Source organism: Dendrobates tinctorius, unplaced genomic scaffold (genome assembly GCF_039654945.1).
Source record: "Dendrobates tinctorius isolate UK_male_01 unplaced genomic scaffold, ASM3965494v1 ptg000011l, whole genome shotgun sequence".
Classification (NCBI taxonomy): domain Eukaryota; kingdom Metazoa; phylum Chordata; class Amphibia; order Anura; family Dendrobatidae; genus Dendrobates; species Dendrobates tinctorius.
Window position 1 is genome coordinate 13811709 of NW_027361679.1, and position 27022 is coordinate 13838730.

Below are 27022 nucleotides of genomic sequence, written 5' to 3' on the forward strand. Positions count from 1 at the left end.
AGGGATGTCCAGACTAAATGGATAAATCCGCAGTCACTCTGTGTGACTGCAGACTTATAATTCCCCCCCATCGTGTGTTCTGTGCGCTGCGAGGATTCAACGGTTTCTGAGCCGGGAACGGCAGTGATGTATGCATTAAACATACTCCCAGACAGAGCACATTTATTGGGTATGGCCGTACAGTGGACGCAGCCGTCTAGTTGGTGCTGCCTTGCTTCAGTATGGAGCAAGGCAGTGCCCACTAGATTGGCTCTAACTGGGAGTATGCATATTGCATACATCACCTCCAATTTCTGACTGAGAAATTGGCGAATCCTTGGAGCGCACGGTGCGTGTGCTGGGGGATTCATAAGTCTACAGTCACACAGATATCGGTGCTCCTAATATAATGTTATGTATGGGATAGGGCATCCAGAAAAGTTTACATTGGAAACTTGGAGCATTGTGCTCTTAGAAGATCTCTTCTCGTATCTTTGTGTTTTGTTGCTCTTCCATTATTCCTCCTAAATATTCATGAATAAATTGCAATTGTGCTTTACCATTCCTATTTAAAAGAGGTGTGCCACATTCAGGCACTACCATGGCTGATTGGACAGTTTGAGAGTGTGTTAAGACACATCTCTTAGGGTACGTTACACTTAGCGATGCACCAGCGATCCCGACAACTAAGTGGATCGCTGGTGCATCGCTAAGTGGTCGCTTGTGAGCTGCCACACAGGCAGATCTCACCAGTGACATAGCAGTGGTCGGGGGTCGCTACTTACCTGTCAGACGTGATAATCCTGATGTCCTCCCGCCGGCGTCCACGCGTCACTCATCGGCGCCACAGGAAGCCCAGCAGGAAGCTGACAACGATAAATGGTCCAGGACATTCTCACGCGATCAGCGATAACCAGCGGGGGAGCCGGTTGGTGGTAAGTATCACATGCAGCGATATCGCTAGCAATATCGCTGCTGCGTCACAAAACCAGTGACGTTACAGCGATATTGCTAGCAATATCGCTATGTGTAAGGGGCCCAGTAACAGCTAATTGCCAATTAACTCATAAATGCCTAAAAGTAACAGTACAGAAAAAAGTTCTAAGAAAACACACTTCAGAATTTAAACGTTTATGAAAATAGATACACACGTGGTCAAAGTTGTTGGTCCCCCTCGTTTAATGACAGAAAAACCCACAATGGTGGCAGAAATAACTTTAATCTGGAAAAAGTATTAATAAATCAAAAATCTATGAAAATGAACAAATGAAAGTCGGACATTGTTTTTCAACCTTGCTTCCGCAGATTATTTTAAAAAATAAAACTCATCATATAGGCCTGGACAGAAATGATGGTACCCCTGAAAATAATGTGACAAAATGGACATGTTAAATCAAGGTGTGTCCACTAATTAGCATCACAAGTGTCTACAGCCTTGGAATCAGTGAGTGGGCCTGTATAGAGGGCTACAGATACTCACTGTGTTGTTTGGTGACATGGAGTGTATCACACTCAACAAGGACCAGAGGAAGCGAAGGAAAGCGTTGTCTCAGGAATTTAGAAAGAAAATTATAGACAAACAGGTTAAATGTAAAAGTTATAAGACCATCTCCAAGCAGCTCGATTTTCCTGTGACTACAGTTGCACACATTCAGAAATTTACACTCCATGGGACTGCCGCCAACCTCCCTGGACGTGGCCGCAGGATGAAAATTGATGACAAATCAAAGAGATGGATAATACGAATGGTAACAAAAGAGCCCAGAAAAACTTCTAAACAGATTAAAGGTGAACTTCATGCTCAAGGAACATCAGTGTCAGATCGCACCATCCGTCATTGTATAAGCCAAAGTGGATTTCATGGGAGATGACCAAGGAGGACATCATTGTTGAAAAAAATCATAAAAAAGCCAGACTGGAATTTGCCAATCTACATGTTGACAAGCCACAAAGCTTCTGGGAGAATGTCCTATGGACAGATGAGACAGAAATGGATCTTTTTGGCAAGGCACATCAGCTCTATGTTCACAGATAGAAAAATCAAGCATATCAAGAAAAGAACACTGTCCCTACTGTGAAACATGGAGGAGGCTTTATTATGTTCTGAGGCTGCTTTGATGCATCTGGCACAGGGTGTCTAGAATCTGTGCGGGGTACAATGAAATCTCAAGACTATATAGGGATTCTAGAGAGAAATGTGCTGTCCAGAGTCTAAAATCTTGGTCTCGGTTGCAGGTCATGGGTCTTGCAACAGGATAATGACCCAAAACACACAGCTAAAAACACCCAAGAATGGCTAAGATGAATACATTGGACTATTCTGAAGTGGCCGTCTATGAGCCCTGACCTAAATCCTATTGAGCATCTTTGGAAAGAACTGAAACATCCCATCAGGAAAAGGCAAACTTCAAACACGAGACAACTGGAGCAGTTTGCTCTTGAGGAGTGGGCCCAAATGCCTGTCGAGAGGTGCAGAAGTTTCATTAACAGTTACAGGAATCGTTTGATTGCAGTGATTGCCTCCAAAGGTTGTGCAACAAAATAAATATAATACTATTTCATGAGTTTTATTTTTTTTTTAAATTCTGTAGAAGCATGGTTGAAAAGCAATATCTGACTTTCGTTTGTTCATTTTCATAGATTTTTGATTTATTTATTACTTGTGTCAGATTCAAGTTATTTCTGTCACCATTGTGGGTTTTTCTGTCAATAAATGAGGGGTACCAACAATTTTGACCATGTGTGTATGTCAAGAGAGCTGACTGTTTCTCTTTAAAGAGGTCGTCCATGACTGAAAAACTGCTTATAAAAGGGAATCTGTCAGCAGGTTTTTGCTATGGAATCTGAGAGCTACATGATGTAACGGCAAAGGTTCTGATTTCAGCGATGTATCAATTACTGGACTGCTTTGTGTAGTCTTTATAGAATCCCTGTTTCTGTAGTTGTAGATGTAACAGTGGTCAGAATGTGAATGCTGAGCCTTTTTATAACCCCCTCCACATGCCTGAATGGCAGCTTCTTGTGTACACTGTGCATTGTGAGCAAGCTGCCAATCAATGTTGGGGCTGGGTTATACAGTTTATCTGGCCTATCTTGCAGGCAACACCTAGTTATTCAGATAAAACATTAATTATATTGAAATTAGAACCTAAGATAAAAAGAAAATGAGCAAATAGTAAATAGTAAGTAAATTAATAAATAGTTACAGTACATGAACATAACATAAAGTACTTGGTTAACTGTTCTGATCATAAAAGCATAAAAGCCATTCCACCACGACAAGGTGTACCCAATCGGGGCGGTACTTAACGCTTGTAGTTTACCTCACTACGTGTGAGCAGAGGTATAAATAGATATAGGCAGAGTAGGATTTGAGTCCCGACAGTTCAGACACCTCAGCGTGCTAAAAAAAATGTCATGGAAGCTGCATATCTTGCAGCTGTTCTAGCAAACTGGCAATCCTTGCATGTGTGGCAGCTGTCAAACAGCCGTGAGACATGCAGGCGCTGGGACTCAAGCATTGTTTTTCTAGCACGCCGAAAATACTTGATTCGGACATAAGCGTGCTCGGTTAAAACCTTATGCTGACAGATTCCCTTTACTAGTCACTGTGAAGTAAATTAATAAATGAATGCTAATGCCAAGTGGCTGCCTGGGGACATAGCACTGACCTGATTTAGAAAGCTATTTTATTAGGCCGGGGTCACACTTGCAAGAAACTCGAATGAGTCTTACTTCTCAATACCTGCCACTGCCGCCTGCACTCGGGACCGGAGTGTGCGGCTGCATGTATTTCTATGCATCACAGCTTTGGTCCCAAGTGCTGGTGGTAGTGCCAGTTATTGAGATGTGAGACTCGTGTGAGTTTCTCGTAAGTGTGACCCCGGCCTTATTATTATTATCACCTTCCTGAGCCTGTTAATATTGGGTGTTCAGTAGTAGATACTCACTTTAAGCTTTGGGTATGTAAAACATATATTATATACTAACTTACATTGGGAAAAAGTCATGACGACTTCACCAGCCAAATTTCATTCTTTTATCATGATAGTTGGAACCTAAGATAAAAACAAATTGAGCAAATACATTGTAGCAAGTAAATAAATAATAAATGGACATGTAAATAACATTGGGTACTTAGTTGACACTGCATAAAAGTCCTACCACAGCGACCAAACGATGCACCAGCGATCCCGACAACGATATGACCTGGTCAGGATCGCTGGTGCATCGCTACATGATCGCTGGTGAGCTGCCAAACAAAGAGACACACCAGCGATCAGGACCATCGAGGAAGTTGGTATCCAAGGTAAATATCGGGTAACTAAGCGCGCGGCACTTAGTAACCCTCTGTTTACCTTGGATACCAGCTCCCAGAGTGAGCACGCTGGTATCCAAGGTACACAGCGGGTAACTAAGCGCTGCACTTAGTTACCAGATATATACCTTGAATACCAGCTCCCAGCGTCTGCTTACAGTGCTGGGAGCTCGCTGATCATTGGTCTCCCGCTGCCACACGCAGAGATGTGTGCTGGCCAGCAGGAGACCAACGATCAAAAAATGGCTCAGTACATTCCTGCACAATCAGCAATACCGGGCAGGGGGGCCGGTCGCTGATGCGTGCCACACACAGCAAGATTGCTGGTGAGATAGCTGATGCGTCACAAAATTAGTGATCTCACTAGCGATCTTGCTATGTGTGATGGGCCCCTAACACTAGTAGTTCACCTCACCATGTTTTAGCAGACGTAAAAATAGACAGGGGTAGAGCAGGACCGGGTTCAGACTGCTAGACACATGCCTGTCAAAAGTAATAGAAACAAAATGAACAGCCCAAAGAGGGGAGCCATCCCCCTGTTTGAACAAAGTACAAAAAAAATTATGGTTTTGGCTCAGTTTTTTTCATTTTGTCATCATGGAAACATATGACTCCAAAAACTGCCTCATTTTTTATCACTATAGCCTTCCCCAATTTTCCCTGTGTTTATATATGTGTACGGTTTGAGTGTAATATACTAACACGATGCTAGAATGATGGGCATTCTGGTATGTATGTATGTATATATAGAGAGAGAGAGTAGTGAAATGTCAGTTTGGAAATTAAAGCAGGCGAAGCTGTAGGAAATTTGAGATATTGGAGAAAACTTGACAAGTATTACCATAACTCAGCACTTGGTTAAACTGCTCCACAAATGCTGCAAAAAATGCTGCTTTCATCGTGTATTTTATGTTCTGTCGCACATCTGTCATTCTAACCTTACTATGTGTGTAGCTTCTCTCTTGCTTAAGTTAAATAATGTAGTCAACTCGTTTCCCCTGGGTTTTGTAGGTTAATTTACCTGCCAAGAGTGCAGTACAATCTATCTGGTAGAATAATAGGTTTACCAGGGAAAAAAAAGGGATGCAGCTGTTCCTAAACTGGTTAAAACAACATATATATATTCAAAGATTGTCATGTACTGCCATCCAGTGCAGAATCACCCATAGATAAATGTTATTTCCCTGGAGCTATAGGAAAAGTACAATATTGGACTCTATCAACAGACATTATCTCTGATAACAAGGATTTAGCCTTGTTTGTTGTGTGTTGATTAGGAGATTAGAAAGTTGGGTCACATAGAGGGAAATGCAATAATATCTTTCATGCATAAGTACTATATACAGAACTAGCTGAAGAGCCCGGCGTTACCTGGGCATAATAACCAACATAAAAACAGTGCATCTAATCCTATCCTGTGTGATACTGACTGCTGAGCCGTGTATCTAGTCCTATTATGCGTGACACTGTCTGCTGAGCCGTGTATCTAATACTTTTCTGTGTGATACTGTGTGCTGAGCTGCGTATCTATTCCTATCCTGTGTGATACTGTCTGCTGAGCCGTGTATCTAATCCTATTCTGTGTGATACTGTGTGCTAAGCTGCGTATCTAATCCTATCCTGTGTGATACTGTCTGCTGAGCCGTGTATCTAATCCTATCCTGTGTGATACTGACTGCTGAGCCGTGTATCTAGTCCTATTATGCGTGACACTGTCTGCTGAGCCGTGTATCTAATACTTTTCTGTGTGATAATGTGTGCTGAGCTGCGTATCTATTCCTATCCTGTGTGATACTGTCTGCTGAGCCGTGTATCTAATCCTATTCTGTGTGATACTGTGTGCTAAGCTGCGTATCTAATCCTATCCTGTGTGATACTGTCTGCTGAGCCATGTATCTAATCCTATTCTGTGTGATACTGTGTGCTGAGCTGCGTATCTAATCCTATCCTGTGTGATACTGTCTGCTGAGACGTGTATCTAATTCTATCCTGTGTGATACTGTCTGCTGAGCTGTGTATCTAATCCTATCCTGTGTGATACTGACTGCTGAGCCGTGTATCTAATCCTATCCTGTGTGATACTGTCTGCTGAGCTGTGTATCTAATCCTATCCTGTGTGATACGGACTGCTGAGCGGTGTGTTGGTACGGTAATAAATTGTGTTATTTCCAGCTTTACAGAAGGACGATAACACCATAGAAATGATAAGAATAATAGGCCTCAGTTACCACAACTGTCTACAAAGAAAACTGTTGCTGATAGCAACCAATCACAGCTCATTTTTCATCTTTTAAACAGCTCTGGGACAGCGTGGTGAGTTTTGAGTGGTGACTTTTGTGTTTTGACTTTTATGTGGTGAGGTTGGTGTATGTGTGGTGAAATGTGTGCTGAGGGTGGTATATGTGTTGAAGCACGTGGTAGTGTGTGGCGCATTTTGTGTGTGTTCATATCCCCGTGTTTGGTGAGTATCCCATGTCAGGGCCCCACCTTAGCAACTGTACGGTATATACTCTTTGGCCCTATCGCTCTCATTCTTTAAGTCCCCCTTGTTCACATCTGGCAGCTGTCAATTTGCCTCCAACACTTTTCCTTTCACTTTTTTCCCATTATGTAGATAGGGGCAAAATTGTTTGGTGAATTGGAACGCGCGGGGTTAAAATTTCGCCTCACAACATAGCCTATGATGCTCTTGGGGTCCAGACTTGTGACTGTGCAAAATTTTGTGCCTGTAGCTACAACGGTGCAGATGCCAATACATACATACACTTTTTCCCCCATTATGTACCTAGGGGCAAAATTGTTTGGTGAATTGGAATGCGCAGGGTTAAAATTTCGCCTCACAACATAGCCTTTGATGCTCTCGGGATCCAGACATGTGATTTCAAAATTTTGTGGCTGTAGCTATGACAGTGCAGATGCCAATACATACATACACTTTTTCCCCATTATGTAGATAGGGGCAACATTTTTTGGTGAATTGGAACGGGGTTAAAATTTTGCCTCACAACATAGCCTATGATGCTCTCGAGGCCAGACGTGTGACTGTGCAAAATTTGGTGGCTGTAGCTGCGACGGTGCGGATGCCAATCCCGGACATACATACATACACACCCACATTGAGCTTTATATATTAGACTAGCTGAAGAGCCCAGCGTTGCCTAGGCATAGTGACCAACTGTGGTTAGTTATAACAAATTATAATGATTATATTGCACATAAAACCATGCATCTAATTCTATCCTGTGTGATACTGACTGCTGAGCTGTGTATCTAATCCTATTCTGTGTGATACTGTCTGCTGAGCCGTGTATCTAATACTATTCTGTGTGATACTGTGTGCTAAGCTGCATATCTAGTCCTATCCTGTGTGATACTGCCTGCTGAGCCATGTGTCTAATCCTCTCCTGTGTGATACTGACTGCTGAGCTGTGTATCTAATCCTCTCCTGTGTGATACTGTGTGCTGAGCTGTGTATCTAATCCTATCCTGTGTGATACTGACTGCTGAGCTGTGTATCTAATCCTATCCTGTGTGATACTGGGCTCCCCCTGCAGTCTGTGTCAGAGGGTGGTCTGTGTTGGCACGGTAATAAATTGTGTTATTTCCAGCTTTACAGAAGGACAATAACACCATAGAAATGATAAGAATAATAGGCCTCAGTTACCACAACTGTCTACAAAGAAAACTGTTGCTGATAGCAACCAATCACAGCTCATTTTTCATCTTTTAAACAGCTCTGGGACAGCGTGGCGAGTTCTGAGTGGCGACTTTTGTGTTTCAACTTTTATGTGGCGAGGTTGGTGTATGTGTGGTGAAATGTGTGCTGAGGGTGGTATATGTGTTGTAACACGTGGTAGTGTGTGGCGCATTTTGTGTGTGTTCATATCCCCGTGTGTGGTGAGTATCCCATGTCAGGGCCCCACCTTAGCAACTGTACGGTATATACTCTTTGGCGCCATCGCTCTTATTCTTTAAGTCCCCCTTGTTCACATCTGGCAGCTGTCAATTTGCCTCCAACACTTTTCCTTTCACTTTTTTCCCATTATGTAGATAGGGGCAAAATTGTTTGGTGAATTGGAACGTGCGGGGTTAAAATTTTGCCTCACAACATAGCCTATGATGCTCTTGGGGTCCAGACGTGTGACTGTGCAAAATTTTGTGCCTGTAGCTACAACGGTGCAGATGCCAATACATACATACACTTTTTCCCCCATTATGTACCTAGGGGCAAAATTGTTTGATGAATTGGAATGCACGGGGTTAAAATTTCTCCTCACAACATAGCCTTTGACGCTCTCGGGATCCAGACATGTGATTTCAAAATTTTGTGGCTGTAGCTACGACAGTGCAGATGCCAATACATACATACACTTTTTCCCCTTTATGTAGATAGGGGCAAAATTTTTTGGTGACTTGGAACGGGGTTAAAATTTTGCCTCACAACATAGCCTATGACGCTCTTGAGGCCAGACATGTGACTGTGCAAAATTTTGTGGCTGTAGCTGCGACGGTGCAGATGCCAATCCCGGACATACCTACATACATACACACCCACATTGAGCTTTATCTATTAGACTAGCTGAAGAGCCCGGCGTTGCCTAGGCATAGTAACCAACTGTGGTTAGTTATAACAAATTATAATGATTATATTGCACATAAAAACCATGCATCTAATTCTATCCTGTGTGATACTGTCTGAGGAGCCGTGTATCTAATACTATTCTGTGTGATACTGTCTGCTGAGCTGCATATCTAATCCTATCCTGTGTGATACTGTCTGCTGAGCCGTGTATCTAGTCCTATCCTGTGTGATACTGTCTGCTGAGCCATGTGTCTATTCCCCTCTCCTGTGTGATACTGACTGCTGAGTCGTGTATCTAATCCTATCCTGTGTGATACTGTGTGCTGAGCCGTGTATCTAATCCTCTCCTGTGTGATACTGATTGCTGAGCTGTGTATCTAATCCTCTCCCATGTGATACTGACTGCTGAGCTGTGTATCTAATCCTATCCTGTGTGATACTGACTGCTGAGCTGTGTATCTAATCCTATCCTGTGTGATACTGGGCTCCCCCTGCAGTCTGTGTCAGAGGGTGGTCTGTGTTGGCACGGTAATAAATTGTGTTATTTCCAGCTTTACAGAAGGATGATAACACCATAGAAATGATAAGAATAATAGGCCTCAGTTACCACAACTGTCTACAAAGAAAACTGTTGCTGATAGCAACCAATCACAGCTCATTTTTCATCTTTTAGACAGCTCTGGGACAGCGTGGCGAGTTTTGAGTGGCGACTTTTGTGTTTCGACTTTTATGTGGCGAGGTTGGTGTATGGTGAAATGTGTGCTGAGGGTGGTATATGTTGGTATATGTGATGAAGCACATGGTAGTGTGCGGCACATTTTGTGTGTGTGTGTTCATATCCCCGTGTGTAGTGAGTATCCCATGTCAGGACCCCACCTCAGCAACTGTACGGTATATACTCTTTGGCATCATCGCTCTCATTCTTTAAGTCCCCCTTGTTCACATCTGGCAGCTGTCAATTTGCCTCCAACACTTTTCCTTTTACTTTTTCCCATTATGTAGATAGGGGCAAAATTGATTGGTGAATTGGAACGCGCGGGGTTAAAATTTCACCCCACAACATAGCCTATGACGCTCTCAGGGTACAGACGTGTGACTGTGCCAAATTTTGTGGCTGTAGCTGCGACAGAGCAGATGCCAATCTCAGACATACATACATGCATACATACACACCCACATTGAGCTTTATATATTAGATAACTGTATTATATTATGTCATGGCATGTGCAGTAGACTAGGAGTCCTCAAAAAGCCACAGAAAGTGATAGAAGGTGACACTGATGTTTTATGGCCATTTACCAGAATGTGTGGTCTGAAGACTCCTGAATGAGTTGCCCCTTACCCAACTATGTCATATATGAAGTGACAAAGACTAAGTTCGCCAACCACTGGAGACATGGGCCGACTCATTGCTTTTCTAATAACTCACTGTCTGGATATGGTGCATCAGACAGTCACCAGCCCGTAAAACATAGTTGCCAAGGGATTTACACACACTCAGTCATACAGATCCTTGAATGTTTTCTATTTTATTGTGCTCTCCTGAATTAAGAAGTGGTTCATGTGGTTTCCTCCCTGCAAAACTATTCATTTTATTCCTTTTACCTTGACCTGGCATACATACAAAGTTGTTAATGATGTGTGTAGATATATAGGATATACGGTTTGACTACATAGTATATGGAATTTGCATTATCCATAAACTTGTCAGTCTAGTTGAAGGTCAGCCATGGAAAGCAGCACTGCTACATTTTACCTCTTTATATGCTTTAACTCCAGCTATAATAATAATAATAATAATAATAATCTTTATTTTTATATAGCGCTAACATATTCCACAGCGCTTTACAATTTGCACATATTATCATCACTGTCCCCGATGGGGCTCACAATCTAAATTCCCTATCAGCTATTTGCTCAACATCAATCCAAATGAATCCGTGCTTGATTTTATGGAAGAGTCCTCACAAATACAGTACGTGGGTACAATTGTTTATGGATATATATCACTATTTTTTTTATTGTACATGCCGTGGCTAAAACTTTTGTGACTGACACAAATTTTGTTTTTCTCAAATTTTGCTGCTTTAGTGTTTTTAGATCCTTTAGTCAGATTTTTCTATGGTTCCTGAAATACAATTATAAGAATTTCAGATTCTCATAATTTTTTTTACATTTTTATTAAAAAAGACATCAAATTTATGCAAAGACTCATTATTTAATTGTTCACTGAGCCACTTAGCTATCCCATTTGCCTTGTGACATGCTGTTCCATCAGGATTGAAAAAGCATTGTTCATCAGCACATTGCACCTGGACTGTTGGAAGAAGTTGTTCTTGGAGGACATTTAGTTATCAATCTTCATTTACGGTAGTGTTCTTAGGCAAAATTGCTACTGAGTCCTCTCCTTGGATGAAAATCAACAACAAACATGAATGGTTTCAGTATTCATTACTTTTGGCATGACACTGGGCTCATAATTATGCTCAACTTTTCTTCTTCTGGCAATCATTCTTCCAGATGTGTGAATCAGACAAAATGGGATCTCATCAGAGACAATAAGTTTGCGCGAAGAACAGTGATTAGACTGAGAGGACAGGCGTAAAGTTATTTTCTCTGAGGAGGAACCCTTAGTCTGTTTGGGACATCTGGAAGAAACGATGAGCACTACCATAAATTCTGTGCCATGTCAATAGTAAATCATATTTGAGACCATCATTTGTGGGGCTAGTTTTCATCCTACGGAGTGGGCTCACTCACTATTTTCCCTGAGAACTCTGCCATTAGTAACGGATGGCATCTAAGCATCCTCCAAGAACAATTTCTCCCAACAATCCAGGAGCAATTCTGTTTCCACCACGATGGAGCACAGTGTTACAATGCAAAAGTGATAACTATGTTGGTCGATGAACAAAACATTGATATTTTGGGTTCATAGCCAGGAAACCCCCAAGGTTTCAATCCCAATAAGAAGTGGTCAGACTTCAAAAAGCGGATGAGAAAAAAGAAACACAGAGATTGAAACAAAATCAAAGCACTTATTAGTCAAGAATGGGTTTCCACCAGTCAGGATTTGGTGATATCCAGCATTACAGTATAAAATGTAGAAGTCTTGATAAATAAGGGCCAACACTATAAACTTGATATGGTTGTCAATAAAAAACTTAAAATTTATGAAATAATTATAACTGTTCCCCAGTAAACATCTAACTAAAACATCTAAAATCCCTGAAGCAGTAAACATTTTGAAAACTCAAATTTATATCAGTCTCAAAACTTTTGGCCACAACTGTACCAGAGTATCTAGACATTTTCATGTCTACATTTTTTTTTAAATCCAGACCTTTTTGTTCAATAAATCAGAATTTGGTTGACTGAAATCTTACAGATTTGCGCTGTGGTATTTTTTTTTCAATCATCCAGCTTCTTGAAAGTCGCCAGTCTGGCTATAATAAGCATAGTTTTTGGGTTTCCCTTTTGAAAACTGTGATCAGTAATACAACTTCTTCTCACATCTGTTATACTGGAGGTAGAGCTTTGATGTGAATGTGCCTTTGCATGCAACAAACTGCCTCGGCACAACATGAAGAATTGTGATAGAAGTATATGAGATAGATAAACAGCCAGACCGAAGAGTGTTTGGACTGCCATTTAAAGAACTTTTATGCAATAATGATGATGGTCGCGCAATTTTTTTCTGTTTGGGACTCGAGAGCAGCTAATGAGTCCTGAAGAGCTGCATGTGAGTCATGGCGAAAGTTAGGGATAGTTACATTAGAGGTGCTCATTAGATCTGCAAAACGGAGTTAGCAGCCTAGAAGCCAGCAAGTTACCAGAACTTCTGTGATGACTAACTGTGATCATATCTGTGGTGACCAGGAGACAGTCAAGTATACGGAGAGCGGTTTGTAAATATGTTAATTGATGCAACCACTATGCGTCATATGTCTGAGACTGCATGTCAAGTATAGTACTGTAGTCTATGCTGCAGTGTCCAATTGGCATTATTCCATAATATCCAACACCTACATTTTGTAGATGAATGAAAAATGAAGGACAGACACATAATAAATAAATAGACTCATAGTAAATGGATAGATAGATAGAGAGATGATAGATAGAGAATAGATGATAAATAGATAGATAATAGATAAGAGATAGATAGAAACTAGATAGATGGATGGATTTGAGCTCCAGCAATATATTCCTACATAAGCCATAGTAATCTAGAGGGACACTTGTAGTGATGACTTTGTGGCCCTTGGCTTTGAAATATAATGGTAGAACATTACTGTTATATAACCAGTTGTCATAGTTATTGTCAGTTGCTGTTCCTAGAACAATACAAGCCGTTCACCATAAGAGGTGATCCCTTATATACACTTTGGCAGAACACCTGAAGTCCATGTCAAAATGATATTTCATTTGACGAAAGAGCTTTCAAAAGTGATTTTTTTTTTATGTACCAAGTCATCTGATGTGTGGCATGATGTTCTGCAGGTCGTAATTGTAAGATGAAGACAAACACATAATATTCTTCCTACTTCATGTTACAAAAACAGCAGGATCAACTGTATAAATGTAATCATTTCTGGTAAGGACTCTGAAGTTTATTACTCTGACACTTAACTACACAGTAGTGAACCGTGCTCTTTTTCAGCAAAATCTAAAGCTATAGACAAATCGAACTGTAGAACTATAAGTCTAAGTATACGTGCTTACCATCAATATATCATCCTTCATTTCTCTATTAATTATTAATGACCAGTTACCAGAGATGAGTGAATCTTTTGAAATTTTAATTCAAAAGTTTTGTCAAATTTTCAGATAAAAAAAAATGATTAGCAGGAAATCAATTTGTGCTGAATCACAAATACTGCAAAGCTTCGAATTACTGTGAAAACAGGAGTGTAGAACTTTGAGGATTCTAGGACTGTATTTAACCCATTTCAAGCTTTTTAACACAAACACAGCCTTCTTAATATTGAAAGTGACCTCAACATAGCTGGCTATTGGTAAACAGATAGTAGCCAACAGCTTTTTAAGAACACACTGTAGAGAAGTCCTTTTTTTTCCTTTTAAGATGCAAAAAATAGCTAAAAACACTATTCATTTTTGAGGGCAGATGCCTAAACTGCCGGTGTTTATATGGAAAAAGCCATGATTTTTGATAAGTAGTGGGCCAAAAATTATCTATTTTTTTCTGAGTAACAATAAGTTAGGAAAGGCCGGAGCGGAGTCACCCTCCTCCCCCCACAGCGTACGGGAAGGCCAACATGACAGTGGGGTGGAGGGTGGAGAGTATGCTAATTAGTGGGGCTTGGCCTTATGGGGTGGTATATAGGGTGGGCTTGGGGGTGGGGTCCCTTCAGGTCCACTCTCTGGGTAGGTGACATCTGCTTTTCGGAAAGTGACAAATCTGTGCAAAAACGATCCCTTTTTGGGAGCCCCAGGCAGACAGGAGATGCTTGTCTGTGTGCAATCTGAGGCACCCAAGCAAGATTGGCATGTACCCCTTCCTGTACATTTTGGTAAATGTAAGATTTCCACAGTTGTTGAGGACAATCTGTTACTCTTAGGAATATAATCGCTGCTGCCTTGTTTAATTGTTTTAGTCCTATATAAATAAATAAAAAATAATAACTATGACAAAGATATAATTATTTGCTATACAGATGGCATGCAACTCCATGTGTATATTGCACCATGGCACTTGCACTTTTTATTCATCCTCATGATGCTTTCACGTTGCACTTCTCTGCATGTTTGTGGGTCCCATCAGGGCTTGTGTCCAAATGCCGTTTTGCGGGGCCATAGACCAGGGCTGCGAACATGCTCTCTGTTGTGCATAATTTTCAGGAGTATATGACTACTGAAGGCAGACACCCAGATGCAGTCTACTATGTCTGAGTGTCCCCCTCTAGTAGACGTACATGCCCAAAAATGTTGCACGTCAGAGCACATATTGACTCTGTTGGCACCATTGTAGTCTATGGCCCCGACGGCACATACCCCCAAATCCCGTTTAGCGGGGGGGTTGAACGTGAGCCCCAACCGAGACACTGATCAGGTGAACGCAGTGTGAAAGCCCCTTTATAGCTGCACAAAATAAATGAGTGGTGGCCTATGTAAGTAAGGTGGTTATTCTATAAAAGTGGTGCAGTGTCCTATATTTGTAATATTTGGAAATGTTCAGTAATTGCTAATTAGGTATTTCTCTTATAGGCTTGTTATATTTGAATGCATATTTTATACATCACAAAAAAACAAGAAAATGAAAATATAACTATATAGTCTCCTATACGTTTTGGGGTATTTTTCCGCCCTGTGATTACCACCCTCTGCCTAACAAGTGCTGAAGTGCCATTACACCTTGTGCTGCACATTGAGATTCATCTGCTGCTTCTAACTGCCTCAAAAGTGCTTCAATTTTGCATGAGCAGTAATCTGAAGACTGGGAAGCATTGCTGAGCGCTGACAGCCCAGATCATTAGAGAGAGCATGTAAATCCTCTGAACCAGAAATAAAAAGTGCACAGATTTTCTTTGTGAGACGGTTACCACAGTTTTAATGCAAAGCTCAAACCATTGGCCGCTATTATCTAGCCTATTATTTTTTATTTTCTCTTACATGTGTGTGTTTTTTTTTTTATGAAAATAACACCTGCCAGAAGTGTGAAAGTATTTTAATTTGATCCTTTTAAAATAGTGTCAGTTTTAGCAGTGGAGACGATATAACGATTACAAAGTCGGGATAATAGGACAGTATAAACCATTTAAAGAAACAACAATCCCGTAGAAATAAATTTGCCTCACAGATAAAATCTGTATGTGCAACAGGATTAAATAGAGAATATTGACATGCAGCCATAAGATTGTGCAAATTTTGAGCAAAAAATAAAGCAACTGATATCTTCAAAATTATTGCAACAGAAAGACAACATAACCACAAAAATGTCCAAAAACATACTAATGCGGTAGGGGAACCTTCACCATAAAGGACTTCCCAGCATGCATAAAGTACAGGGGCGTGTATCCTGAGCACACCACTCACAAAGAGAGATACTGTATATCATAAATAAAAAATAAATTTTATTAAGTAAATTCATATCATAGATAAATAGACAAACAAAATACAAGTAAGAGGAAGGAATGTATACCCAAGTGAAATACACACAAATACAGGAATAAAGGAATGGATACAGGTAATGGTAAAGTGCAAAAATATATCAGCATGTAAGCATATATCCACCTAGACCCATAGTGGTCTGTAAAGTGCAAAGTGCCATATAGAGGAAAAAATCCCCATGCTGGTAATCACATATAACATGAGCACATACCCATTTAATCGCCTGTTCACAGAATTCCTGGAGTCCGACGCACGTTTCGCCTTTTTAGCTTTTTCAAGGAAATTGTGTGTGAAAGACAACATATTAGTTTATTAGGCTATTAAAGGTAACAAAAGATAAAAGTCAAAAAACATTGCAAAAAGGTCTCACTGAGCAATGCAAGAATTTTATAACAATACTATAAATAAATATCACAATAATTCCATATAAAGAGGTCCATGTAGCCAGTGCTAACATCATGGACTTATAAGAACTTTGATTAAAACATCCATTCTATAGGGTATCTTGAAGTTTGTGGGTGTCAAAGCAAAATTTCCAATAGGGCACTCAAATGTCAGTGGCCTTAAATAGTTTTTATCTTCTCGTATGAGCTGAAGAGACCTTTTGGCCCCCTAAGGCCTAGGGCCCAAGTTTGAATGCAAAACTTTACGCCCACTATAGTTACTGTTCTGCATTCTTTAGTATATAGTGGCTACTCCCTATATAGTTACTCACTATATACTAAACTATGTGCTTAGTGTATAGTGAGTCATGGCTATAGAGTGTACAAGGATTACAATTTTACGAAGAACCAGCAAAGATAGTCCAGTGACCTCATACCCCTTTCCACTCATCCTGGTGCTATATTTGCAGAGTGATAGTTGGTGGACTTAAAGGTAACACACTTAGCGATGCACCAGCGATCCCGACCAGCGATATGACGCGGTCAGGATCGCTGGTGCATCGCTAAGTGGTCGCTAGTGAGCTGCCACACAGGCAGATCTCACCAGCGACATAGTAGGGGCCGGGGGTCGCTACTTACCTGTCAGACGAGGCTATCCTGACGTCCTCCTGCCCGCGTCCACGCATCGCTCGTCGCCGCCACAGGAAGCCCAGCAGGAAGCTGACGACGAGAAACAGTCCAGGACGTTCTCGCGCGATCAGCGATAACCAGCGGGGGAGCTGTCGGAGGTAAGTATCACACACAGCGATATCGCTAGCAATATCGCTATAGCGTCACAAAAAACTGTGACGTTATAGCGATATCGCTAGCGATATCGTTTAGTGTGATAGGCCCTTTAGTGTTAAGGGCTAAACTGGTGAAGTGTATTCTACTAGCAATAGGTCAGAGTGTTCTGCTCGGATTAGAGGCGATGCAACAAAAATGAACAACACATGGATTAGAGAGAATTAGGACAGCAGGGTATGCAGGGCGGCAGATGAGTAAGCAAACCTGAAAGCAGTAGATGCAGTTGGAAAGCAGTTATATGCAATTAGCTATTTTGCAGCAGCAATATGGTTAACGTCAGGAATAGTAGAGATGTATGAGCAGATAGGAACTAGCAGCAGAGAAATTGTTGACCACAGCATTTTCAAGGATAAACATGCACAAAGGTACTTGCAGCAGGGCTATGCTTAACCACAGAATTTGCATGGACTTATGTTCAATCAGGAACTTGCAGCAAGATTTGAAGAAGCAAAAAACTATTGTACAGAGTTTTAGACATTTGTAGAAAAAAATACTGCAAAATAAGAATGTTTAAAAAAATAAAAGCGTTAATAGAAAAATTAATAGTATATTTTTTATCAATTTGCAAAATGTTAAGTGAATGAACAAAAGAGAAACATGAATCAAATTAAGTGTGACCACCCTGTGCCTTCAAAGCAGCATGAAAAGCATCAATTTTTCTATGTATTCATGCACACAATTTTTTAAGTAATTCTGCAGGAACATTTTTCAAAACATCTTAGAGAACAAACCCCACATCTTTGATAGAAGTAGGCTTACACAAATCCTTCTGTGTCTTCATGTAATACTAGACAGACTTGAAAATATTGATATTGGGGCTTTGTGAACCAATTCATCACTTCCAGGACTGCATGTTCTTTTATATGATGAAGACAGTTTCTCATGACATTGGCTGAATGTTTTGGTTGCTGAACTGCTGCAGAATAAATCTTGAATAAATCAGTTGCCTCCATGATTGTACTACGTGATGGAAGTTATGTACTTCTCAGGATTGAGGGCACAAATAATCTTGACCAAATCCCAACTCTACTTGATGAAATGCAGCCCCGAGCTTGCAAGAGACCTCCATCATGCTTTAGTGTTGCCTACACACTGTTGTTGTACCTCTCTTGAGCCCTATTGCTACCAAACTGCATTCTATTACAGTCAAGTATTTTGACTCCTCAGTCCATACTATTTGCTGCCATTTTTTAAGCTCCCCAGTTCCTATGTTTTTGTGCATAGTTTAGGCACATGACCTTGTTTCAATCCTGAACTTTTCTTTAGTTTTAGTTTTTAGTAGCATTTCTTTCAAAAAGACCCCTTCTGGCAAGACTTTTGCTCATTTTGAGCAGATGACACTGGTGGACATTTTCCAATTTTGGGAAGGGAAGTAATCATGCTATGCCTTAATTTACTGCAGTAAATTTCCTTTTTCGACCACTGTGTGTATGCTTCTCAGCATTGACTGTTTCTTGGTGCCCTCAATTGTCTTCTCTTTGCATTTTGCTAATGAATAAAAATAAATTACTAACACTACACCTTTCATAGTGCATGCAGTACATGCAATCAAAAAAAGTTTCCAACTTGTACACAGACTATGCAGAGTAAAGAAAGTAAAAGTAGTAATGCTGGAAAGCAAACAGGATTTGAGAGGATATTTAGACATCTAGCTGGAGCAAAGTTTAGAGGAAGATGAGGGTAATTATTTAAAAGCATATGGAAAAAGGTGGTATACTTTCCTGAATACTCAGGTAAGTCATGACTGCCTGAGCTGGCATTAATTTGCTTGCTAAATTACCAGATTAACCTGCCGTAGATGAATTTTGAGATAGCCAGACATAACGCAAGCGGGCAAGGCTCAATGGTGCTGGGACAGATGAGTAATATTTAGAAATATAGGCATGGTAAGGGGGGCATCTGGTGGAGGGGTTCAGATGTTATAGTGGTAACCAATGAGAAGTTGTAAAACCTGTTGGATAATGAGACTTGCAGGAGCGGTCATAAATAAGTAAAAGACTATCTGCAACCTCTGATCTCTAGTACTGGTTTCATATTTTGGTCTACGAACATTAAGCAGCCCCTCCACTAGTGCTGGCCCTGTATTTAGCCCTTCTCTGTTTTTCAGCTCTACATGGTCAGAATGCTGCACTGTTGTATTTAATGCTGTGAGTGGGTTTAATATTGTGCTTGTACTGCAGCATTATAGATCATTTCCACTCCTGACTAGAATCAACCAACAGACTGTGACATTTGTTTCTAATGGCTTCAATTCGTCTTCAGTTGATTTACCAGTTGCCATACTCGGCTTGTCACTTTTGGCCTACGATGTACGTTTTACTGTATTTGTGTCTATGACATAAATTTTCGAGTACATCAAAATGCTTTTAGAGTGGCATCGATAATTGCAGAATCAACTGCAAAAAAATCATTTAAAAGGCCACAGTCGTTCCAGGACCTTGAGTAGATGAGACATGCTGTATTTTAATTTTTCTTGTGTTACATCTTAATGACACATTTATGTGTACAGTAATGTTGCCAGAAGCTCAAAGCATTGTACTATCTTGCCAAATACTGAAAAAAACATTTTGCTTAACCTTGGTGATACAGTTTCTGGTATTCCATGAATTTCAAAGGGCACGATTGTGTGAACTTTGCTAATGTTGACTGCAGTTTCACCTTGAATTTTCTCTAATGACAGTCTATTGTTTATTCCTCAATAATATATGTAAACGTAAGAGGAAAAAAAGGAGGGGATAATATTGTACTTGTTTCCTATAGTAAAATTTTCAAAATAAAAACTACATTAAAGGTTGCAACATGCTGTGCAGAAATGAATATACAATATTCAATATGTTATTCAAAATAATCTACAGCTATAGTCTTAAAGAAGCACTCCTTCCCTCAAAGTTTTTATCCTGTTAATGTATTGCAATCATCCTATTATATAGCACTGTGTACTTACAGTTTCTCATTTTGCCTTTCTACCCAGGAAATTATCTTTTCTCTGCTCTATATAGAAACAGGAAGTCTCTTGTTCCTGCATTTATCAATCCCCTCTTCAACTCGTGACCGAGCTGCTCCGTTTTTTCCCCCTGCCAGAGATTTTTGCAGTGATGACTCATGCAGGGAAAATTGACCTCCTGTTTCCAAATACAGCTTAAAAGGATTCAGCCTATTAGTTTTTAATCACATGATGTCATAGACCTAGTGGAAAAGAGAAGAGTTAGCTGGTTAGAAGGTCAAAATGAGCAATTGTAAGTACACAGTGCTATATGATATGAAGATTGCAATATATTAATAGGATAAAAATTTTGATGGGAGTGCTTCTTTAAGCAAATATGTCTCATAATATGTGTGGCAGTTGCCTGATCATTCGTGAATAAATTTTGGTTTAGTTATTTAGAATGTTTATTAATTCTTGTTGTAATTGAATTCAGCTCTTCATACACTGACCTTTTAGTGGGTGAGCTTGTGATAGTCTTCTCATCCAATCTGAACAGGCAGATCTTCAATATAACGTTTAACTACTTTGGGACTGCCTGTAGACTACGTAAACATCCAGGCAGTCTGCACTTTACTCTACAATGACATTCTAAAATATCAATGAGGAGTAAGCTACTTGCAAAAAATTATGAAGCTGCAGGGGTTGCGAGCCGGCTATACTATCCATGTAGAAGGCAAACATGATTTATTACCATGTCTAAGTTTTTGATTGCTGTATATACAGTGCTCAACCAGTGCTTGTGTATACGGATCAGGAAGCATTGACAGTGTGTTTTCCTCCAGACCTAATGGTCGTGATCACTGGGTCTAGGGAGGGAACAGAAGCTTTTGATTCCTAGGGGATCCTGTCAGATCTTATATTCAGGCAGGGGGCTGGATTTGCAGGGTAATTGGGGCTAATATACTAGCCCCAGTTACAGGTGAAATTAGCAATAAAAAGATTGTATTAATATGGTAATATGCCACCCTACCCAAAGGTCTTTTAAGGCATTCTGGATTGCACAGTGTGAAAAACAAATGAAGAAAAATAACATGAAAAATAAGAGCAGTAGCATGTAAAAGTTTGGGCACTCCTGGTCAAAATTACTGTTATTGTGAACAGTTAAGCAAGTTGAACATGAAATCATCTCCTTTGTGTTTTAGGCAGAATATATACATATATTGTCATCTTTTAAATTTTAAAAATTACAAAAAGTAAAAGCCTATGCAAAAGTTTGGGCACCCGTGAATATTTGTGTGCTCAGATAACTTTGATCAAGGTTTCAGACCTTAATTATCCTGTTAGAGTCATGGCTTGTTCACTATCATCATTAGGAAAAGCCAGGTGATTCAAATTTCCCAGCTTTATAAATACCCAGCCTCCTCTAAACGTGTGCCAAAAAAAGCAGCCATGGATTCTTCTAAGCAGCTGTTTAGCACTCTGAAAATGAAAATGGTGGAGACCCATAAAGCAGGAGAAAGCTATAAGAAGATAGTAAAACGTTTTTATGTTGCTTTTCCTCAGTTTGAAAAGTAATTAAAAAATGGCAGTTACAAGAAACAGTGGAGGTCAAGATAAGGTTTGGAAAACCAAGCAAAATTTCAGTTAGAGCTGCTTGCAGGAATGCTATAGAGACAATCAGAAACCTCGCTTTATTGCAAAAGACCTTTAAAAAGATTTAGCAGACTCTGGAATTGCTATACATTGTTCTACTGTTCAGAGACACCTGCACAAAGATGGCCTTCATGGAAGAGTCATCAGAAGAAAACGACTCCAGTGTCTTCACCATAAAATTCAGCATAAGAAGTATACAAAAGAACATCTAAACAAGCCTCATGCCTTTTGAAACAAGTACTGTGGAGAAATGAGGTTAAAATAGAACTCTTTGGCCTTAATGATCAAAGGTATGTGTGGAGGAAAAAGGGCACGGAATTTCAGGAAAAGAACATCTCGCCAGCCATTAAGCATCGGGGTGTTAATCAATCATACTTTGGGCTTGTGTTGCAGCCAATATCAAGGGGAAGATTTCACAGGTAGAGGGAATAATGGATTCAATAACATTTCAATAATTTCTTGAGGCAAACATAACACCATCTGTAAAAAAGCTGACATTGAAAAGAATATGTCTTCTACAAATGGATAATAATCCTAAACACACGTCAAAACCCACAGTAGACTACTTCAAAAGGCACAAGCTGAAGATTTTACTATGGTCCTCACAGCTCCCTGATCTGAACATCATTGAAAATCTGTGGCTAGACCTCAAAATAACAGTGCATGCAAGACAACCCAGGAATCTCAGAACCGAAAGAATTTTCCAAGAAAGAATGGATGAAAATCCTTCAAACAAGAATTGAAAGACTCTTGTCTGGCTACAAAAAACATTTACAAGCTGTGATACTTTCAAAATGGGGTGCTACTAGGTACTAACCATGCAGGATGCCAAAACTTTTGCATCTGCCTATTTTTCCTTTTGTAATTTTTAAAATGTAAAAGATGTAAATTGCCATTAGACAAAGGAAATGTGTCATCTACAATGTTAGGCCTTTTAGAGATCATTTAATCTTCAACTTGCTTAAATGTTCACAATAACAATAATTTTGACCAGGGGTGCCCAAACTTTTATATGCTTCTTTAAATAAAAAATACATGATTAAAAAAAGAGACAACACCAGTCTGAATTGCTGGGGAACGCAATTTAAAATGTTTTCTAGCTGTCCTTTGTGATTGTAAAAAAATTCTACTTTTTCCCCAGATATCATTAAAAAAAATGAAAAAGTAGGCAAAAATTAATTGAATACACAAACGAAAAAAGTTTTAGAGTGGCATGTACTATTAAACCCAAAAATGTGCCTTGCCAGGACTGGAGGAAAATGGCCTGGTCCTAAACTAATTATGAGACTGAGATAGCAAAACAGAACTTCTACTGACAAGAAAGGCTCTCAGATTGATTACAGTTGTGATGTAAAGGATCAGAGCTAAAGAGCTGCTAATGTAAATGTATTAAAATAGGTTTCTATAGGATTAATAATAATAATCTTTATTTCTATATAGCACCAACAAATTCCGCAGCGCTTTACAATTTGCACACATTATCATCGCTGTACCCGATGGCGCTCACAATCTAAATTCCCTATCAGTATGTCTTTGAAATGTGGGAGTACCCGTAGGAAACCCTCGCAAACACTGGGAGAACATACGAACTCCTTGCAGATGTTGTCCTTGGTGGGATTTGAACCCAGGACTCCAGCGCTGCAAAAATAAGTGATTTCACTTTGGTATAACAGCTCAACCCGCTTTAAAGCCTTTTTGTAAAGTACCTAAAAAGTACCTGGGTGTCAGAACAAGCACCAAAAAGCCACTTTCCTTTTTCAAAACATGACTAATGTAACAAAGTGCGCTTAGTGGTGGAACACCTATCTAAGGCCTCATTCATACTTTCAATCTTTGCCTATGAGTGCTATTCGTGGTTTTTATGGATAGCGCTCGTACCTGTGCTAGTCTATGGGCCCATTCACATGTCCATAAAATTGCATAAACATGTTGAATTTTGATTGAAGGGTCAGACCAAAATTGGCAATGCAAGTCTATGAGTCAGTGGTAAAATTGGACCATACTCGGATGTTGTCTGAGTGCGGTCCGATTTTCACAGACTGTCAAAAAGGAAAATGTGGAAAAACGTATTTTTCACGTGCGAGAAAACTGATGACATTCGGACCACGCTCTGATCAAACTCAGATCAAAATTTGATCAAAATATTCGGTCTGTTTTTTCAGTGCATGAGTACAACGAGTACAACAGACATCTGAATGAGGCCTAAGGCTTACTAAACATGTCCTAAACATTTAACAGTGTAAGCATAAAGTAATTTCTTTCACCAGGTGTGGAATAGCAAGTCAACACAGACTAGTCTTGGCGGACCTTCCAAAAATAGCGAATACTTTCATACTTTGAGGCACGGTATATAGTAGATTACCCTAAATGATTAACATATTTCTCATTATCTTATTTCTATTTAATTTCACCGTAAAACATCTTGTAGGGTGATTAAAAGGTTGGCAATACACAGAACACAGGCCTATTTCTTTTTCAGCGACAGTTTTCGAGTTTTTCCACTTTTATGTAAATCTCTGATGCAAGGTGACTGTGCATTCGACTGCTACTAATGTAACTCTGATATTTAAGTACCTCAACTCCCAAACCACCAAACTGCTTTGAACTTGCTTGTTACCCTCATTATTAAAACATTCCCATAGCATGCTGGAGAAGCTTGTTTCTCATGCTTGCTGTTTGAGAGGTTGGCAGGTTAAACACACATTCTCTTTGAATTTATATTTGTGTTATCAACTGTTTTTCTCCCTTTTTTTCACAAAAGGCCTCAAATTGCCTTCGAATTATCTTTCGGGAAGCATGGGGATGCGCGCCGACGATGCGTTCTCCTCTTTATTTTCTTTTTCCTAGGATATTTCAATTATTTGCAGTAATTACTCAAGATAATTCTTTTATCTTTACTAATTTATTTATATGCCTATTTATTTATTTTTCAAAAATATCTCCTTAATTGCAAATATAATATCCTGGTTAATTATGCAGAGAGGTGATAGGTAGAACAAAGTATATTCCCACCAGAAGACGTTCACATATTACATGCTCTATTAGCTGGAATTATGCTTATTATGCTTGGAAGTGCATTTTAGATATAAACAGCGTGCAACATGAATGCACGTATACAACTGTGCACAAACAGCAAATAATGGCCTGCGCTGTGAATAGGAGCTCTCTGAGAGCCTAAAGAGAAATCAAAGGACTGGCTTGGCTTTTGATAGCTGTTTGGATTCTCGGTGCATCACAAATAGGATCATTCATCCCTTGAATTCAAGGTTTGTGTAGCTACAGCCTTAGGTTAAATGACGTGGTATCCTGAAAACTGTGAAAGCAGCCTTTCATCCTTGTTGATATCCATTTTTCTGTTGGGTTTTCTTTTCTTATAAATGAAGTATTTGATCAACAAGTTCAAAGTGTGATACATAACGGCGTTGTAATAACACACCGCAAATTTACATCTCTTTCGGGAAAGTATCAAGAACTTAGTGTTATAGAACTAAGATTATACTCAAGGCTATTGATTTCTGTTGCTGTCAATTGATAAAACATTTTTTTTGATTACCAAATTCTAAATATGGCTCTTAAATGTTAGAAACCGCAAAACCTTTAAGAAATTATCCAAAAGTGCCCCTCTTGTGTACGGTTTGTGTCTGGTAATGCAACTCAGCTCATTCACTTCAATTCTGCTTTGCTGTAATACTAGGACAAAGTCCATAGACAAGAGTGGTGCTATTTCAGGGGGAAAAAAGAGGAGAAGGCTTTTATTCTAATACTGGATGACCCATTTAACTTGTTGATTGAGTTTGATAAAGTTGTAACTCCAGAAGAGATATTGTGGAACAATTCACCAGGGTGAATCTGAGTTAATAATAAATTGAAGATAAAAAATCCAAGTGTTCAGTGCGTCAACCAATGACATTCCAAATGATAGTCCTCAATTGACAAAAATGATGACAAATTTATTAAAACCACAACGCTTTTCAGCTGTGACAACATTTCTTTAAGTGACACCTGAAGAAGGCTGGTCACAGCTGAAACGAGTTTTGGTTTTCATATATTTTTAATAATTTTTGTTCATTCCTGGTGAACATTTGGAACTTCATTGGTTGGTCTTATCTTGGATTATACTCCATTCTGGAGGTTATGCCAACAGCATCCCCTCTTACTTGCAATATATACACATATGGAGTTGTGCACCATTTGTACAACCTAGCCAGATGAGAGACATCTTTCATTTTATTCCCATATTGATTATAAAGTTACTGCGTTCAGAAAGCACCACCTTTTCCCCCTCTCACGCAGGGATAATCCATGCTATACATTAATTACAAATTAGAAAATAATGGAGAACATTTTTTTTAAATTTGTCATGTGTAGTCAGTGACCAAAATGAATGAACTTTTACTATTACAGTAATTTTGGAGAGTTATCATTGATGCCATTGATCACAGCAAAGGGGTATCTTCTGTATTCAAGCAAAACACATTATGATGAGATATTACATCTTGATGATTTCATGCTAGACTACTATATAGCAGTATCGATGTGCTTATTTCTTATAGTTATGTGCTATATTATCTTATTTCCTGGTACTGTATTTTTGCAGGTCTCATAGTCCGAGAAGTGAGTATTGAGATCTCACGACAACAAGTAGAAGAGTTGTTTGGACTAGAAGATTACTGGTGTCAATGTGTCGCCTGGAGCTCTGCAGGAACCACCAAAAGCAGGAAAGCATATGTTAGAATAGCATGTGAGTATTTGAAAAATGTCATTATGATCCAGTTATTATAGGAGCTAGTAATTATTTAAGGTGTATGTATGGCCTTCTAATTTCTATCCAATAACAATGACACACTGTTGAGTGACTATGGACTGTGTCTGTCATTGCAGCGCAGCACTTGTTCAGTTAATAAGGCTATGGTTCAACATCAAAGACATCCTATGGACCACAGATGTAATGTTTATGGCTGTGATGGTGAACCTTTTAGAGACAGAGAGCTCAAACGGCAACCTCTGCAAAATACACACTGCCCCTCTGCAAAATACACACACTGCCCTTCTGAAAAATACACACTGCCCCTATGCAATATATACACACACTGCCCCTCTGAAAAATACACACACACACTGCCCCTCTGCAAAATATACACACACTGCCCCTCTGCAATATATACACACACTGCCCCTCTGAAAAATACACACACACACACTGCCCC

The 27022-nt window shown here is 39.6% G+C and overlaps 1 protein-coding gene across 2 annotated transcripts in view; it reads left to right on the top strand.

The window, feature by feature from the left end:
- UNC5C (unc-5 netrin receptor C) overlaps window positions 1-27022 on the top strand; it is a 560809-nt gene that overhangs the window by 337793 nt on the left and 195994 nt on the right. For both annotated transcript variants that reach the window (XM_073589804.1, XM_073589811.1), the window contains exon 4: window positions 26413-26556. In XM_073589804.1, coding sequence (XP_073445905.1) covers window positions 26413-26556 — 144 coding nt within the window. The remainder of the gene's footprint in view (window positions 1-26412; window positions 26557-27022) is intronic.